A 16,439-nucleotide genomic window follows, 5' to 3' on the forward strand; every position below is an offset into this window, starting at 1 on the left:
TCCAGCAGTCAATGGGCGAGAGGCGGGGTATGTTTTTTATTAGTTTGTTATTTTTTTATTGAATCTTAAAGCCTCAAAGACAGCTTATTAATCTATCCAAACCGATAATTGGCAAGGATTTTGTTTCCCATCTGTTCTGAAGTTTCTTTAAATTGGAGCTTGATGCCTTTTGCATGTGTCGGCCAACTTCATGATGTCAAAGCGTTTCTATTTGAGTAATTTATCTATTCTACAAATCTGGCAATGATCAGAGTAGGAAGTGAACTAATACAAATTAAAAAAAATAATGACCCCAGTTGTTTGTAGTTGGACAAGAGGATATAGTATAATTTTCAAAAAAGACCAGGTGGGTTTGAACACCTCTTTTGCCCTAATAAATCAGTCAAAAAGGGCATTTATCATTTATCTGGGCTATTTGTGTTTGATATTTGAATTGTTCAATAATATGAAACATTTAAGCTTCAACAAATAATAAAAAAAAAAAGGATACGAAAACACTGCATGGACACTTAGGGGGGCAATCTTATGTTTGTGATTGACAGTTTAGATTTTTCTAATAATGTTATGCTGCTGAAGCTGGGCAGAGCACTAATGATAACACAGCTCAAGGCTCAGAGCCCTCAGGAGAGAAACCACTGTGGAGAATCAACCATTAACATGCTGCAGTGAGCAGACAAAAATGAGCACATAATGGGATAAAGCAAGCATGCCTATTTGATTTTCTGGGGATGCATAAAGATAAAAAAAAATTATATTTGAGGGAAGTTAATTATCTCAACTGGAGAAAGTCTTCAGACAAGAGAATACGACTAGCTCTAATATAAACTAATAGTGTATTGTTTTTTGTTTGCAGCCCTCAATGGAGAATATCTGCCATGTTAATTAGTTTCTGCAAAAAATAATCCAAACTCATCCATAAGGCATGAAAATGAACAGATTTCTTTTCTGACAGTATGAGATAATTGATATCAATCACCCGAAAAAAGCTGGAGCAGTCGGCTTCGGGACCAACCGTTGGAATAAATCTGTTAGTATGCACTTGCAGGAATTGATGCCCCTCCCTTGGGGGTCCTGGCTTGATATGCTGGTGGCATTATGTATTCAGAGAGGATGACTCTTCTGAAAAAGTGATCCTCTTTGAGACCGCCACTAATAGGCTGAGGGGAAAGAACCGCCCAGGCTGCAGCGACTTCAGCAAAATGTCTGCCTGGTTTTTCAAATGGCTTTTTTTAGATGGAGATAAATAGACATTTATCTCATTGATCCAAGAAAGGAAATTATTATTTCACAGCAGTATCTACATCAGTTCAACCAGCATAATGTATAAAACTATATATACACTTTAGAGGACTATAAAAAAAAAAAAAAAACACTTCAGAAGAGGAATACATAAACAAAAATGAAAAGGTCTCCAGAAGCTACAGTGACTGCTGCAACTTTTATAATGTCACTTTCTTCTTCTTCTTTAAGTATTATTTAGCTCACTCTTACTGAATAATATGCACAAGGCCTTGAACAGTATTCATACACCATTAAGTTTTACTATTTGCCATGTTACAAAGGTTATTGGATTTTAAGAGTATTTTCTGTGACAGACCAAAACGAGGCAAACATTGAGAAGGTCTTGCATTTTCTCCAAAATAAATCAAAGAAAAACATTGCAAGTATTTGTATTTAGCTTATATAGGTTTATACTTTGTAGAACTTACTTTTGATTTACAAACTTTGCATTTTAAGATTTACATTTTTGCCAGCTGTCCCTTTGTAAAAGCTCAAGCCTAGATTATGGAAAGTGAATGTGAATTTAGTTCAATCTTGCCCTAAATTCTCAGTTGGATTTAAATTTGACTAGGCCATTCTGTCACTAATTTTTGTTATTCCACTGTAGCTCCGACTAGATGTTTTTCTTGTCGCTCTACTAAATATAAACCTCCTCCAGCAGGACTGCAGAATGCCAGAAGGAGTGTGCACATATGGAGCTATAAGAGCAAAGAATACAAGCAGAACTCATACCAAAACGATTCATTCTATAGATTCTAAAACTGTTAAAACTTTGTTAAAGCTTTGCTTTTCTTTCGGGTTTTATTTGCATATTTTTTACAAGTTGTCTTTTAAATATATATATTCCATACAAAAACATTAATGTAAATAGCAGTTTGAAGGCATAAATACCCAGTTTGGGTTGAAATTAATGAACTAATAAAGTCCAATTTTTTAATCGGATGTATTGTTTACTACTCAGTTATTGTGAAATAAAATGCAAAAAAACAAATTTTTTAAATGGATTGTTAGACTTCGGGCTGCCCAATAGCTCTGCCTTGCAGCAAGAGGGTTGCAGGTTAGATTCCCAGCCTGCTGTCTTTCTGCATGGAGTTTGCATGCTCTCCCTGTGCATGCGTGGGTTCTCTCCAAGTATTCCGGCTTCCTCAAACAGTCCAAAAACATGACTGTTAGGTTAACTGGTTTCTCCAAATTGTCCTTAGTTGTGAGTGTGTGTTTGCCTGGTTGTGTGTCTTAGTGTGTCTCTGAGTTGCCCTGCAACAGACTGCCGACCTGTCTGGGGTGTATCCCGCCTCTAGCCCACAGACTGCCGAAGATATGCACCTGCCCTACAGCGAACCCGGATAGATGACTGAGGACACTGAGTGCATAGAAACCTTATTTGTTCCTCATGTTAGGATTATTTTCTATTATTCATGTATATACAGTTGATAAATCCCAATAATACCTGCCTGTTAAGTGTTAAGGCTCATGTTTCCCAATTAGTTTATCTAAGTAGGACAAGATTTAGAAATGAAATGGGAGTATACGTAGAGTTGGTTATACTTATCAGACAGCTCTCTCACTGTGCATTCAGAATGTCCTTGATCCAGAACAATGTATTTCTTTCATAAGGCTGGGATCAGTGATGTCTCCTAATTTACAAACATGTGTATGATGTAATGTTGTGATGAGGTTTCAGGCTGTGTGAATCAAATGCTTCTTAAACTGGTATTCTGGGTCGACTTTCTGAAGAAGCGAGCCCGTTGTTAAGCGCTGCAGTCTGTAACCAGAGTCCTTGCACCGATCTAAGCAAGATTACAATTTCTGCAAAAACTGTTGTCATTGTAGTTATTTAATACATATACATTATGAAGTGTTATTTAAAGCCTTTCTTCTGAGTGATCTCTACTCAGGAAAAATCGGGAAGAGAAAGCTTAAAGATGTAAACACAGAGCTTTCCATTACACCCACTTTGGTGCATATACTGTTTAATTATTCTGTTTTGATTGCCATCCTAATGGATGTAGCTCAGGACTGATCTGATTTACATGACTACTTAACTAAAGACAAAGACATTTACTCAAACATTTATTAAAGGTAGATTTTTCATGTTATAATGTGTGTCAGAGTTGGGCCTTAGTTAAAATCTGCAGGACAATCCAGAGTATGAAAGGGCGCACGGTTATATCAGGTGGGCTCTTTTTTCGTGACAGAAAAGCCCAAATGGTGTACAAAACACAAAGCTCTAGTCCTTCATCATTCCTAGAAGGCTGTTAATATTAGCCCACCTTGCTTTGATCACTATTTCACCAAGAGGGGTGATTCCAACAATCAGGGAATCGTCAGCGTGGCGTTGGTAAGTGGTGCGGCTTTTGTAACTTTTCACCAAGCTGCCCTTTTTTGGACAATTTAGACATTAAAAAGAGAATCAGGTTCGAGTAAAAATGTTGATTTATGACAGAGCCTTTGGTCATGACATTTAAGCTGTATGTCAGTTGTATCTGGAGCAGTTTGTAAAGCTAACTGTTCATAAACTTTGGAGGTTTTAGAAGTGACAAGCACTTATATATTCTATGCTATGCATGAAAACTGTGTCACTTGACAATGTTAGAAGGTGAACTGTTGGACTGCATGATTATAGTTTCAAAGAGTACCTGCAGTGAGGGATGGAGAACCTTCAAATGGAATCTTCTATGTTTAAAGCCCTGTAAAACCAGCAATTTGTGGATAAAAGCAAACAAATTCAGTGGATTATTGCATCAAAGCCTCAACTCTCAAGATTTAGGGGGGGAAAAATTAGCATAATGTTTGACCTACTTTTACAAAAAGTGAAAAAATGGGCATCACTCTACCAGTCCAGCGCTATGACAGGAAATCTCTTTAGTGAATGAATTTTGAAATAGGGATGTTGTGAATGTTCAGTTTCCCGTTTGTGCGATGTGATTTTTGTAGACTGACTGCATCTGGCTCCAGGGTCAAAACAGAACCGTGCAGCATTGGTGCTTTCTCCACGGGTAGAATCCAAATCCGACATTTACCCATACTTAGGTCTGGATGAACCAAAGCAGAAATTGAAAGCACTATTGAGTGGATTCAAAAATTGTGCATAGAGAACAATTTAGCAGCAGTCTGAAGTTAAGCTTGACCTGTGCTTTTATTGTGAAATACCTAAAGCAAGCCCTTTACAGGAAAGACATGGGGTTGCCAAGGGTAACAGCAGATCCAAGCTGAAGGGTCTGGGAGGCTGGTGATTTACTAAATATTAAACAATCATTCCAGTCACTAAATAAGCTAAACATGTTCACTGTTATATTTAACACCAGCAAAGGAATAACATGTAATATTATGCAATAACTTTATATCAGGGAACCAGCCCAGCACTAACATCTGCTTGGATGGTGACGTCATCAGCCGTAATTAATCTTAAAAACCAACAAAAGTTTTACCTGCAATAAAGAAGTACTGAAAAAGTAGGCTAGATGATTGATTCAATTCGGAGCTTAATGAGGGGGATAGTTGAACTCTGCGTGACCTAAAAAAAGAATCTTTAATATGGCTGAAACAACAGTAGCACATGTGATCTTTTCATGAAACACCGTGCATTTGATATGTGGAGCGGTGTACTCCTCGCGGTGCTCACAGAAATTACTGCAAACACCACGGTTGGTCTGAATGCACCTTTAGGCTGGAAAATATGTGGTCAGGGAATTGTTTTCATAGATATAATACTTTAATCAAAACTCAAAGGGGTTGGAGGGTTGGTGACCATCAACAGCAGTAACTGGGGCATATGTGGAGTACACCCTTCACAAATCACCTGTCTGTTGAAAGGAACCGAGAAATCAAACCCAAGGTCATGGTTTTGGATTTAAGGAGGAAGCCTTGGTACCCAGAGAGAACCGATGTATGCAAAGACATGGCATGCAAACTCCATGCACCAAGCCATAAGCCTGAATTTAAATCCAGTACCTGTTTGCTGGAAAGTAAGTTTTTACCAAGTTTGACTCAGTACATGACCTGTGAAATGAATTTATCTTTGTCCCAATGTAACTTGTCTTGTCAAGTCTTTCCAATTATTCTACCAGAACATCAGGTGAACAAAACAACCATTATCAATGTTACACTGCTATTTTCAGGTTAGTAGTTTTCTAAACAGCCACTGACCAATTAGAAAAGTGTTCCATTATTATGAGCGGATGAGACTCTAATAACCATTTGAAAAGCAGTTAAAAGGTCTGCTGTAAAAGCCTTGATGTCCCCGCTCACTGCTTTGCTGTGTTCGGTGTGAAAAACACACCTCTGGGATATGTTAATGTGTGCTGCATTGTTGTTCATTTGTTCTGTGTTTTATTGCCAATTAGTTTCACCTCAAACCTTCGAAACCTGCAGAGGAACATCTCAGACGACGGCAATAGCATTTAAACCAAAAGCAAACTCCCAAATGTACAATTAGAGAAATTCATAAAAAAGTTAAATCCCAGCAGGAGAAAAATAAAGCTATATATATATATATATATATATATATATATATATATATAAATAAATTAGTTTTCAATACTTTGAAGCAACATATATTCTATGGTGCCTCATACACACATGCAATCCATTTATGATTTTTTAAAAAAGTGATATTAATAGCAGTTTGAAGGCATAAATACCAATTTTGTGTCAACCTTAAGGACCTCATAATGTCCATTGTTTTTGAAAGAGCTTTTGTTTACTATTCAATGAATATTTTTTTTTTTGTAAAATAAGTTACATCAAGGTAGAAATACCATTTAAGCCATATAATACAAGAAATAAAACTTTATGGCAAGTGGAAGAGCTATTTTGGGCTCATTTAGGATATAAGGTAGAGGCTAAAGACCTAGATCTATGTTTTCATAACACAGATATACAGATGCAATCTAGGTATTTTGGAAATTTTGAAATAAGTGTAATGAACGCATTATAATAAAATGAATACATTTAAAAACAAATAAAGAACAAGAGAACTGGCAAAAACATAATAGGCAGATATATCCTTCCAGTGGTAGGTTAGAAGATGTGTCACTTTGTAGCAAGCAAAAAAATTACTTGTTGCCATTTTAAGCTTAAACCCACAAAGTAAAAAAAAGAACCAGATGTTTTCTAATCATCCATCCATCCATCCATCCATCCATCCATCCATCTTCTCCTGCTTAATCCTTTAGGGTAGCAGTGGGGTTGGTACCCATCTCCCGCAGTCTATTGCTGAAAGGCAGAGTGCACCCTGTCTAGGTCGCCAGCCCATGACAGGGCAACATAAAGACACACAATAATACACAAGTGCACTCACGCCTACAGACAATTTAGAGACTGTAATAAGCCAAACAGTCATGTTTTTGGACTGTGGGAGGAAGCTGGAGTACCTGGAGAGAACCCATGCACGCTCTGGGAGAACATGCAAAGTCCATGCACAAAGAACCTGGGCAGGACCTTCTTGCTGCAAGGCAACAGTGCTACAAGCTGCTCCATTGCGAGTTTTCTATCTAATGACTATTTTCAAAATAATTAAAATAACCTTAATCCAAGGACAAAATATAGTTCCAGTGATGCAATATTATTTTTTGCAAAAATATGCAGGTTTCACATTCGCTCTGCATTTCCCCCCCCCCAAAAAAAAAAAAAAAAAAAAAAACTTCTTAACATCATAGATTGTTACAAAAAAAAAATCTGGTAATTTAATGTCCTTAAATGCAGGACTAAATCATCTCAATGAGTAATTGCGCCAGCTGTAGTTTTGTTTCGGATTTAAGTTCACTTTCTTTAACAGCTCCTGCAGCCAGCTGCTTGCATCTAAGCAGCTGTTACAAACTCCAAGCTCTCTGTAAGGGTCATCAAGGCCACAGCTATGACGTTTAACCACCAAGAACTGTCACCCCACACAGAGTGATTCAGTCATAATGAAAGCAGCAAATCCCACCTTAGGGAACTAAATACCTAGCCTTAATCTTTTACAGAAGTCAACACTTCATAAACTCCAACATATCTAATGTGCAGCTATGATAACAATGAACAAATTAAAAGACTGTCTGCTTGTTACCAAACAAATTATTCTGAAATAATCATTGAAAAACTGTCCTCCACACCGAGTGCTCATGCTGTAAATAATGAATGACCTCTTGGCAAGAAGGCTGGAAAAGTATTTTCTTCATTATATGTTTTTAAATTGAAATTCAGTACTGGCAAAAATCTGCATCACATCATCAAAAGCTTTACAGAAAACTTGAAACATCAACCAAGCTCAAATGTCTAATCAAAGCATCTCTAAGAAGTTTGAAATAAAGAGGATTCAGTTTTTTCACTTCTTCAGTTTTTGACTTAAACTTCATTAAGAAAAACATTCTTTTGAACCCAACACAGCTACTAAGTTCCTGCTAACTTGGAGAAGCACTAATCCTTTAAAGGTTAATAAATAGCAGACTTCTGGCTCCAGTCACACGTCCAGCAGTGACAGCATTAATCATTTCGGTGATGTTTGTTTTGCCCTGTTAGACAATAGAAGTACACTCCTTTCTGCTTATCTTATGGCCTCACCCTTTAAAGGAAAAGTCCGGTCATATTCAGAATACAAACTTCTGAAAGTACTTTAAGTATGAAATTATTAGATACTTTTCAATAAATAAGTGTTTTTATTGAAAAGTATCTAATTTTGATGTGTTTTACTGGAGACATCCATGTTTGTTAAAGAGCACTACTGTCAACTACTGGTTTGCGATGTCACAGTGCTGTATCGGCTGTTGAGCAAGTCCCAGTGCTGTATCTGCTGTTTGTCACAACGCGCTATTATCCATGATGGTGACGACCAGTGCATTATGCGAAGCAGAAAGTAATGGATTAATGACGTGTTCTTGATGGCAAGTCCTCCCTCTTCAAGTTGGCAATCCAACAACAAACCCACGGTGGATCATGAATGGGAAATATAAATTTTTTTTTCCACTTTTACCAGATGTATTACAACATCCAACTGCCATGCACATGGGCATTGTCATTTAACTATAGTTCTCACGAATTTCAATGGTGAAGTCCTCTGGAAATCTTCAATAATTGTTGTTGATTGCAGATGCATCTAGTAGTTTCCATTGATTTAGCTTTTAAAGCGGGGAGAATGGCACTCTGCTTACCACACAGAGATGTTGATGCCGGAAAATGTCAAGAGTGAGGTGTTACTATATTTGGGGAAAAATGGCCGGCCCCAGACTCAGTGATCACAAATAAGAATATTGTTTTGTTTTGTTTTTTGTACTGATTAATGCTACTTTCATAAAATCACCGCAAACGTATTAGTAATAGGTATAAATAATGACCCATTGGTTATTCCTTGCTGACCGGACTTTTCGTTTAAATACAATTCTAAGGCCAACTGGAAGCACAGCTTATGTACATACATATATATGAACATATATTCTGTATATATGCTTTCGTGTAATTTATATACGTTTTAGGAAACATAAATAGGAGAGATAATAAGCACTGATGAGGCTAAAAGTGTTAATGGTGTCATGACCACAGCAGATGACTAAAACTTCATTAAGTTAAGTTATGTAGATTAATCTACTGACCAATTTCCATCTCTATGAAGTTGGCCTCCTCTGGAAGGGCGCGTGGCAGCACCCCCGGGTCACTAAAGCTCGTCCTCAGCAGCATGGCCATGACGAATAGGAAGAGGACCACAGCGAACACTGGGATGGCAGGAGACAGGTGGACGGCCAGGTACGGGCATCTATACATATAAAAGAGGTTGACAAACAGGATTAATAATAGCTCCAGTTTGAAACATCTATAAACTCTATTTGGGGATACCAAAGAGATGGGTACACATTTAAAGAATATGCTTCAAAATGCATCTTTAATAAGCCCTTTTCCCTTTATTAGCAAAATATTAAATACTCTTTGTTGTTCTGATGCAAAGAATCCAAAAAAATCATGTTGAGGTTTGTGGTGTTAAAGAAACAGCATGTGAAAAAGTGACATAAAGACCTTAGAAAAGCACTGGGGTTGACCCAACAGAATCATGGGAGTTGCTTTAGTGAGATCACAAAATGACAGAAACATATTCTGAGCTGCTGCTGTAAGCATAAGGTCATGAACCTTTAACCAGACCTCACAGCTGTGTATATACAAGGCACACTCCTCTGCCCTGGTGGAAAGGATGGGAGCTTTCAACTTGGTGAGTCAGTCGTAGCGGGCTTAGAGCCAGCTGGACTCCTCTGATCCTGCCTGCTGCTCAGTAACAGATGTGTGCTGCAGAGTCAAACGCTGCAGCAGAGCAGCAGCACCTACAAAGCCCTCAGCACACAGTTATTAATAGTTAAACTATGTGGCTTCATCTAAATTTTAAGAACAAGGTATTATTTATGCAGAATGTAATGCTAATGATCACCAAGAAGAAGCAAGAAAAAGTACTGAAACATAAGCTTGTGTTTTTCACATTTTTTGGTTGAATGTATCTGAAACCATCTGCCTATTTACTGTTAAAGGCAAATAGATTAAAGATTTTTTTTTTTATTAAATAAATTTATCAGGCCACAGAAATGACGACTTGCTCTTATGTGTGATGGTGTTGGGGTATCTCCTCCAATTAATTTGAACACTGAAGCCCAGTTTCTTGAATAAGACGATGGCAGTGAGTCCACTGCACACAAACGGTCTCATAGGCACATAATCTCAGTCCAACTGAGCACCTCTGGGATACAGTAAAATATAGAGATTCTCCTTATGGAAGGGCAGCAAACCAATCTGCAGTAACTATTTGATGTAATCAGTCAACACAGACCAACAAAATCTAAGGAATGTTGAGGTTATTTGCCACAAGCAGTTCTGAGCATGACAGGGTTCAAAATGGACTTAAGTAAAAGCATACCTAATGAAGTGGCCATTGAGAGTACTTATTGGACTATAGCTGAAGCCTGTATTCTGATTCGGATTGGCTAGGAGTTAGTTAGTTGGCAGGAACAGCCTGAGTCAGCATTACAGGCCAGGGAACAAAGTCCATCTGTTTATCTGCTCTTTGAACCGAGTGTCAGCATACCTGAGAAACGATCAGCCTACAACACCAGCTCCACCGGTCTGAGCAGTTTCTACCCACCACTACTGATGGGAAATGGGCAGCAGAATCAGATCAATATACATTTCTACTGTGAAGCAGAGAGCCAGGACATCCAAGTGGGTGATTCCTGTAATAATGATGGTCAGGAATTTGAGTCACCCTCTATCATCACTTCCCATCAACCCTCCTGAGTGTGGCTACCTCCTTCAGCTGCTGAGCAGCTGGGCGGTGCTGCAGGAGAAATGGCGTGTTTATCAGCTATGACAGGACCACCAGTAAAAACTGGAGTAAATCTGTCTATTTACCAGGAGCAGAAACGTTCCCAAAGCCGATCAATCAGATAATAGCCGTTTATATTCTAATTTCTGCTTCAAAACTTCAAACCAGTAAATGTAAAATGACCTCATTTACAGTTTTATTTGTTTGACTCTTGTTGGCGAATGGAGTCGCTGCCTGGAGCTATATGATGGGCTTTCAAGGTGCTGTGGGATATATTTCATAAACTGCAGCAGAACCAAGTGCGCCGGTTCTTCCAGTTTCCACTCATTTAGAAAAAAACAACAAAGCTGCATCTAGCTTAAACAGCTCTAACCCCAAATGCATTACAACACAGTTTTCCATTATGTCATTCAGAGAGGAAAGTTTGTTTTGTTTTTTCAAATAATGTCAACCAGAATAGATCATGTTCTTTGCAAATATTAATTTCCATATCTCCACCCTCTGGAAGCTGAGCAAATAAATAAAATATGACACTAACACTTTTGCACAGCTATTTTTATAAGTTTTATTTTTAAATTATATCAAAGCTTTTTTCAGTCTGACCTGAAGATTTATTTTTAAACAATCAAAATAAAAACACTCCCAGGCAAAAGGTATGTAAGCAGGAGTGATTCTCGCCTTTAAAGCTGAATCGGTGGGGTTGACAGATCCGTCTCTGTTTGCTAAAGGCTTAATGTCACTCTTCCTCTATGACCTTTGAACCATCTCTGTAAATCTACAAAGTCCAGAGTATAAGATGTGGCTAAGAGCATAAAATGGTTGTTTTTTGTTGTTTTTTTTAAGGATGCAAAGCTCACCTTTTTGAAAGAGACAATGATTAGGCTGGATAAGATAATGGTTGGCACTAAGGCAGTGCAATATGGCTAAAAAATAGAATAAGCCTTTCATATAAGTCAATATTAATATTTATTTTATACCTAATCAAACATAAATTTAGCCATTATAAAGAAGTTAGCCATTCCCCCAAACTTGCTGAGTTTGTTGTACTGTAAGAGGTTGAGAGGAATCATTTTGTTTGCCTACATCCCCCAGAATGCAATGCAGTTCTGCTTCATAGGTCTGAAATTTTAGATCCTATGGGATTTCTGTCTTTTGTCCTCCACTTACGTAAACTTGCACACTGATTTGAATGCATTTCTAAAACATAAAATAGTTGTAAAAAGAAGCAACAATTTAACGCAAACCACAACTGCATGTAAACATTAGCAGCCCTATAAAAGCAGGAATGAACCAGTTTGTCTGCAAAACAAGAACTTCCGACTCAGTAGGAGTTGTTCAAGTTAACAAGCAACTACACCACTGAAAACATATATTTAATGTATCAAAAAATAGTTGTTTTTAGAATAAATCACACCCAAAGGTACTGCTGTTTTTATTAAAATTTAGCCCTTCTGTCTTTGGTTTGGTTTATGGAGTTTGATGCGCTTTAAAAATCATCATATTGATTTAAACGGTTCTGGTTTTGTTAAGATGTTAAAATGAAATGTTTAAAACCACTGCAAAAACAATTATACAAAAACAGAGTAAAAAAAATAGAGTAACCTTGAACCTGAACTTGTGATTATTCTTATTACTTTCCTAAAATACAAAAGTTAGCATACCGTTTTTTACCATCTGTTAGAATTGTCTTTCAACTAGTTTTTGGATCATACATTTTGGGTTTTCCTCTATAAGCTTCTCACAATAGTTTCCTGGGTTTTTCTAATTTTAATTGTTTATTTTCAAGAAACCGCCACCTGAAGATAAACTGGCATCTTGAGTGATCTAAACTTGTGGAGGTCTTTCATTCTCATCCTAATTTTTCCAGCCATGTGTTTGCTTTAAAACAATCAGTTACGTTGATGGTATAAACTGTCATCCCTCTTGTTTGAAACATTGTATTTTCTTCCTTTAAAAAGCCTAATAATATTTATAATTTAAAATTTTAACTCCAGTAGTAGATTTAAATCATCAGAATCAGTATTAATTTGTTAAAATGGTGTAAAAACACATTACCCTATAAAATTATGCCAAAGGTTTGACACAAGTTGTTGTTTAATGTTGAGAAATTTTCCGGTCATAATTTAGAGCACGTGTAAAATAATCAGGTCCCATTATATTTCAGATCCTGATAAGCTACTTCTGCCTGTGGGTACGTGAGGTAGAAGGTAATTTAAGGCGTGTCTGCTTCAAACTTTGATCCTGATGCTTAGACAGGTCGTTTCAGAATAACATGAACCTCTAGATGAAAAACTACAGTTAAAATCTCTCTTAACGACTCAGTCAAACAGTAGAAGCAGTCAAGATGCTGGATGACTCATGACATTTTGCCTTTAAGGAACCCTGTGTGTCCTCCTCTCATCAAACCTGCTCTAAGCTGTTGTAGACCTGCATGACTTAAGCAAAAAAATAAATACTGCAAAAGTTGGATATCAAATTACCCGGGTTCTTGGGGCACTGCCAGATAAACTATAAGATCACAAACTCTGCCAGGCTCTCTTCTTTTACAGTGTGGAGAGAAAAGGGACAAAAAAATCAATACATGAAGAGATTTGATACATCCCTCTGCAGCAGTGATTCCAAGCAACTGATATGCTTTTCCTCAGAACTAATCACACTCCTCCAATCTGAGCGCTCATGCATGATATCTATGTTCCAAACATAGATTATTACAGTAGATTTTATCAATTGAGGTTTCTCTGGAGAACCTGCAGGGCTTACAGCATCTGTTGCAGAAGGCATGTATGTAGAGAAGACCAAGCCTCTGTCTAAAAAATGTATTTTATGAACAAGCAGAAAGATGTTCATAATTAGAGAAGCACAAATCAATGTGTAAGAGATCAGATTTGGACAATATTTACGCTGATCAGATAACCAAACTGTTATTTTATATTTTACCCTAATGCATGACCACTGAACACTCCCTACCATTTAAAGTCTATAGATGTGCTTAACAACAATTTAGACTGAGAGGTGAATCTGGAGTTTAGTCAAAAAATGAAAATCTTTTCATAAAGATTGATATATAAATGGGGAAATTGTTGCAACTAATTTATTTTCCACTTGATTCAAAACTCCAACCTCTCACTACCAAAGGATATACAGCATTTTTTATGTGCAAAAAAAAAAAAAGGTCAAGAATCAACCTAAAAACCTTCATTACATCTGCTGCATATATATATATATATATATATATATATATATATATATATATATATATATATATATATATAAAAACATCTGAAAAGGTTAACCCAGTACTTAATCTCAAGTTTCCACAATAAGCTCTAGGATTTAAGGGGGCATTCCATGCAAAATCCACTTCTTTAACCTTTAAATCCATTTTGTTGTCATCTTTGGAGTCTCTAAGAGTGCAAAATAGCTTAGATTTAGTCTCTCAAAGTGCTGAATAGATATTCTGTTTGGGTTATGTTTTTTCAGTCTTTGCAGTTTTCTGTTTGACATTGCTGTTTAAAAAAAGGTAATAGGTAATAGTATTTCCTGGAGAACTTCTAAACAACTACTAAAAGCATTATTTTCATTTTCTGCAGCTATTCTTAAGTTCTAGCAAAAGATACAATATTAATGACACTATTTTATGTCAATATTGCTTTGACCCACAGAGTCCAATGTAGAGTCCTCTAGTTTCTACATGGCTACAAGATAATGGTATCTCTGCTATTAAACTACAATAATAGCCAAATGGGATTGAACCTGGAAGGAGGCAGGGTGGGAATTTCTATGTTATGTTAACTTTATTTATAGAGCACATTTAACAATGATATGTCTGTACAAACTACTGTATACAAATGTAATACATATACAATTAAAGTATACTAAAAAATATTTAGCGGATCTGCTCGGTTTAACTTAAGAACCAGAGCAAAGATGTGGGTTTTTAACCAAGACCTAAAAATGAAAAAGACTGGACGGTTCCTAATTCTTTACATTTAAAGAGAATGCTCTCAAACCTACCTGAGGGGATTACAATGCATTGCAGTCCCATTTTACACAAACCACTACTGAATGATTTCAAAAGGAAAAGCAAGGATTTAAAGGCATCATATCCCCCTTGAAGGCAGTCTGCCCCGATTCACAACAATTTATCACTATATGAAATGACCAAGACCATCATAGGCAGCATCATTAATTTTTTACTAGGATTAAAGCTATAATCACAGCCGTTGCATCATAGATTATTCAAAAATCTGGCATTGGGGATATTAAAATGATGAAACAAACCCATTTCCAAATAGATTTGTTTTAGAAGGGCATTTTCTAAAACTGGAAAAAGGAAATCTCCCAGTATGAGAACAGGATGTGGGTGAAAACGCATCAGTCCACCAGAGAGAGCAGCACTCTCCTCCTATTACAAAAAGCCTGCAGATCGCTAGGACTCTAAATGGAGCATGTACTCTGAATAGGGCATAAATCATGTTATTGCTCATTTAGCCTCAGCTGGATGCCGCCTCCTGACTGGCCAAAGAGGGAGGCAGGGTGGGGTCGGATGCAGAGGGAGGCTCGTGTGTCTGTTACGGGATCTTCTCCAACTGCAGCCTCTTTGCACTGCAGGATCAGCCCTGCGCTGCAAATTAGGAGAATACACCCATTGCATGCACATATGCTTCCTCGGCCTTGCAGCTGAGTGTCCTGGGAAGGACAAACAGATGACAAACTGTCTTTGTGGTCCAGTTTCCTCCATGCGCTGTAGGTGGTTGCATGCATACATGCCTCCTCATAAATTGCACAAATATTTACCTGAAAGTATCCAGTAAAAATAAAGGAGCAAGGAAGGCTCTATGGAGGTATGTTTTTTAAAGCCACAGAACGTGTATTTAACAGCAGGTTCTACTTAGTTCAATGGGAGGATAAGAGAATCGGATCATCCTACAAAATGAGGAGAACAACAGAGAAGCAGACCCCACCTTACTGACTAAACTGTTTACACGTGCTTAATGTCTTCTTTCCGTTCAAATGTTCTGCTGCTCGGATGTACAGTTTGAAGCATGGTAAGGTTTCCTTGCATTGACTGCCAACATATGGAGATAAAACTACAAGGAATACGGCACAAGACACTGCTCGCCTGTAACTCCAGCTCAACTTGCAAGAAGTCAGCTTGTAGAGGAAAACAGGTGGAATCAACACTAATACAATAAGCTTATGTTGGAATATTTGCCTCAGATTTTTTTCTCTTTTTTTTGGGCAATATTAGGAACCTTCCAATACATAAAAAAAAAAATCAGCTTTTTAGATCAAATTAAAGGTGCAGTAGATCTAATTTAAACTAATAAACACTTATATGACTATTAATGATAATTTAGAGTAAGGTTTGAAGACTGGCTTTTTGCTCCTTCTGCATAGCGTGACTACATGTAGCAGGGTGAGCTGATGCAGCACCAGTGCTCAGCTAATGTAAATTTCAGTGCCGATGCAAACCGTCACCTTCAGAACCCGCTCCTTAATGGAGGTTTCAGGTTTCCTTCTCTGCTGTTGCATTTTTGAAAACTCCAATTTTGTCTCTGGATCTTGGGTATCAGGGGGGAAAAAATACATTTTACTTTTGAGAATAGGAATTGAGATGTTTATGTAATTAAAAAAATAGATTGTTAAGCTAGAAATAATGAATCTTTAAAACCTTTCAGTTAAACCTATGACTTATTTGTTTATTTTTATATTTAGGCTTCAGCCAATTTATTTTATATGCAACCTTTTTGCCAAACGTATTGCATTGTACCACCAAATCTGCCATCAAGGGAATTAGTTAACTGGATTTTCAAAACAAAATGTACTCTTCAAAATAAAATAAATGTGGGATATGATGCAAGTTAATGAATTAAAGATTTCTGAT

General features: G+C 37.1%; 1 protein-coding gene across 1 annotated transcript in view; it reads right to left on the bottom strand.

Annotated features, from left to right (window-relative positions):
• Nucleotides 1-16,439, bottom strand: part of zdhhc9 (zinc finger DHHC-type palmitoyltransferase 9) — a 44,642-nt gene that overhangs the window by 16,579 nt on the left and 11,624 nt on the right. Inside the window, exon 2 of the mRNA XM_038289489.1 lies at nucleotides 8,847-9,007. Coding sequence (XP_038145417.1) covers nucleotides 8,847-9,007 — 161 coding nt within the window. The remainder of the gene's footprint in view (nucleotides 1-8,846; nucleotides 9,008-16,439) is intronic.

This window comes from Cyprinodon tularosa, unplaced genomic scaffold, assembly GCF_016077235.1.
Source record: "Cyprinodon tularosa strain WSP-4 unplaced genomic scaffold, ASM1607723v1 ctg27, whole genome shotgun sequence".
NCBI classification, from domain to species: Eukaryota; Metazoa; Chordata; class Actinopteri; order Cyprinodontiformes; family Cyprinodontidae; genus Cyprinodon; species Cyprinodon tularosa.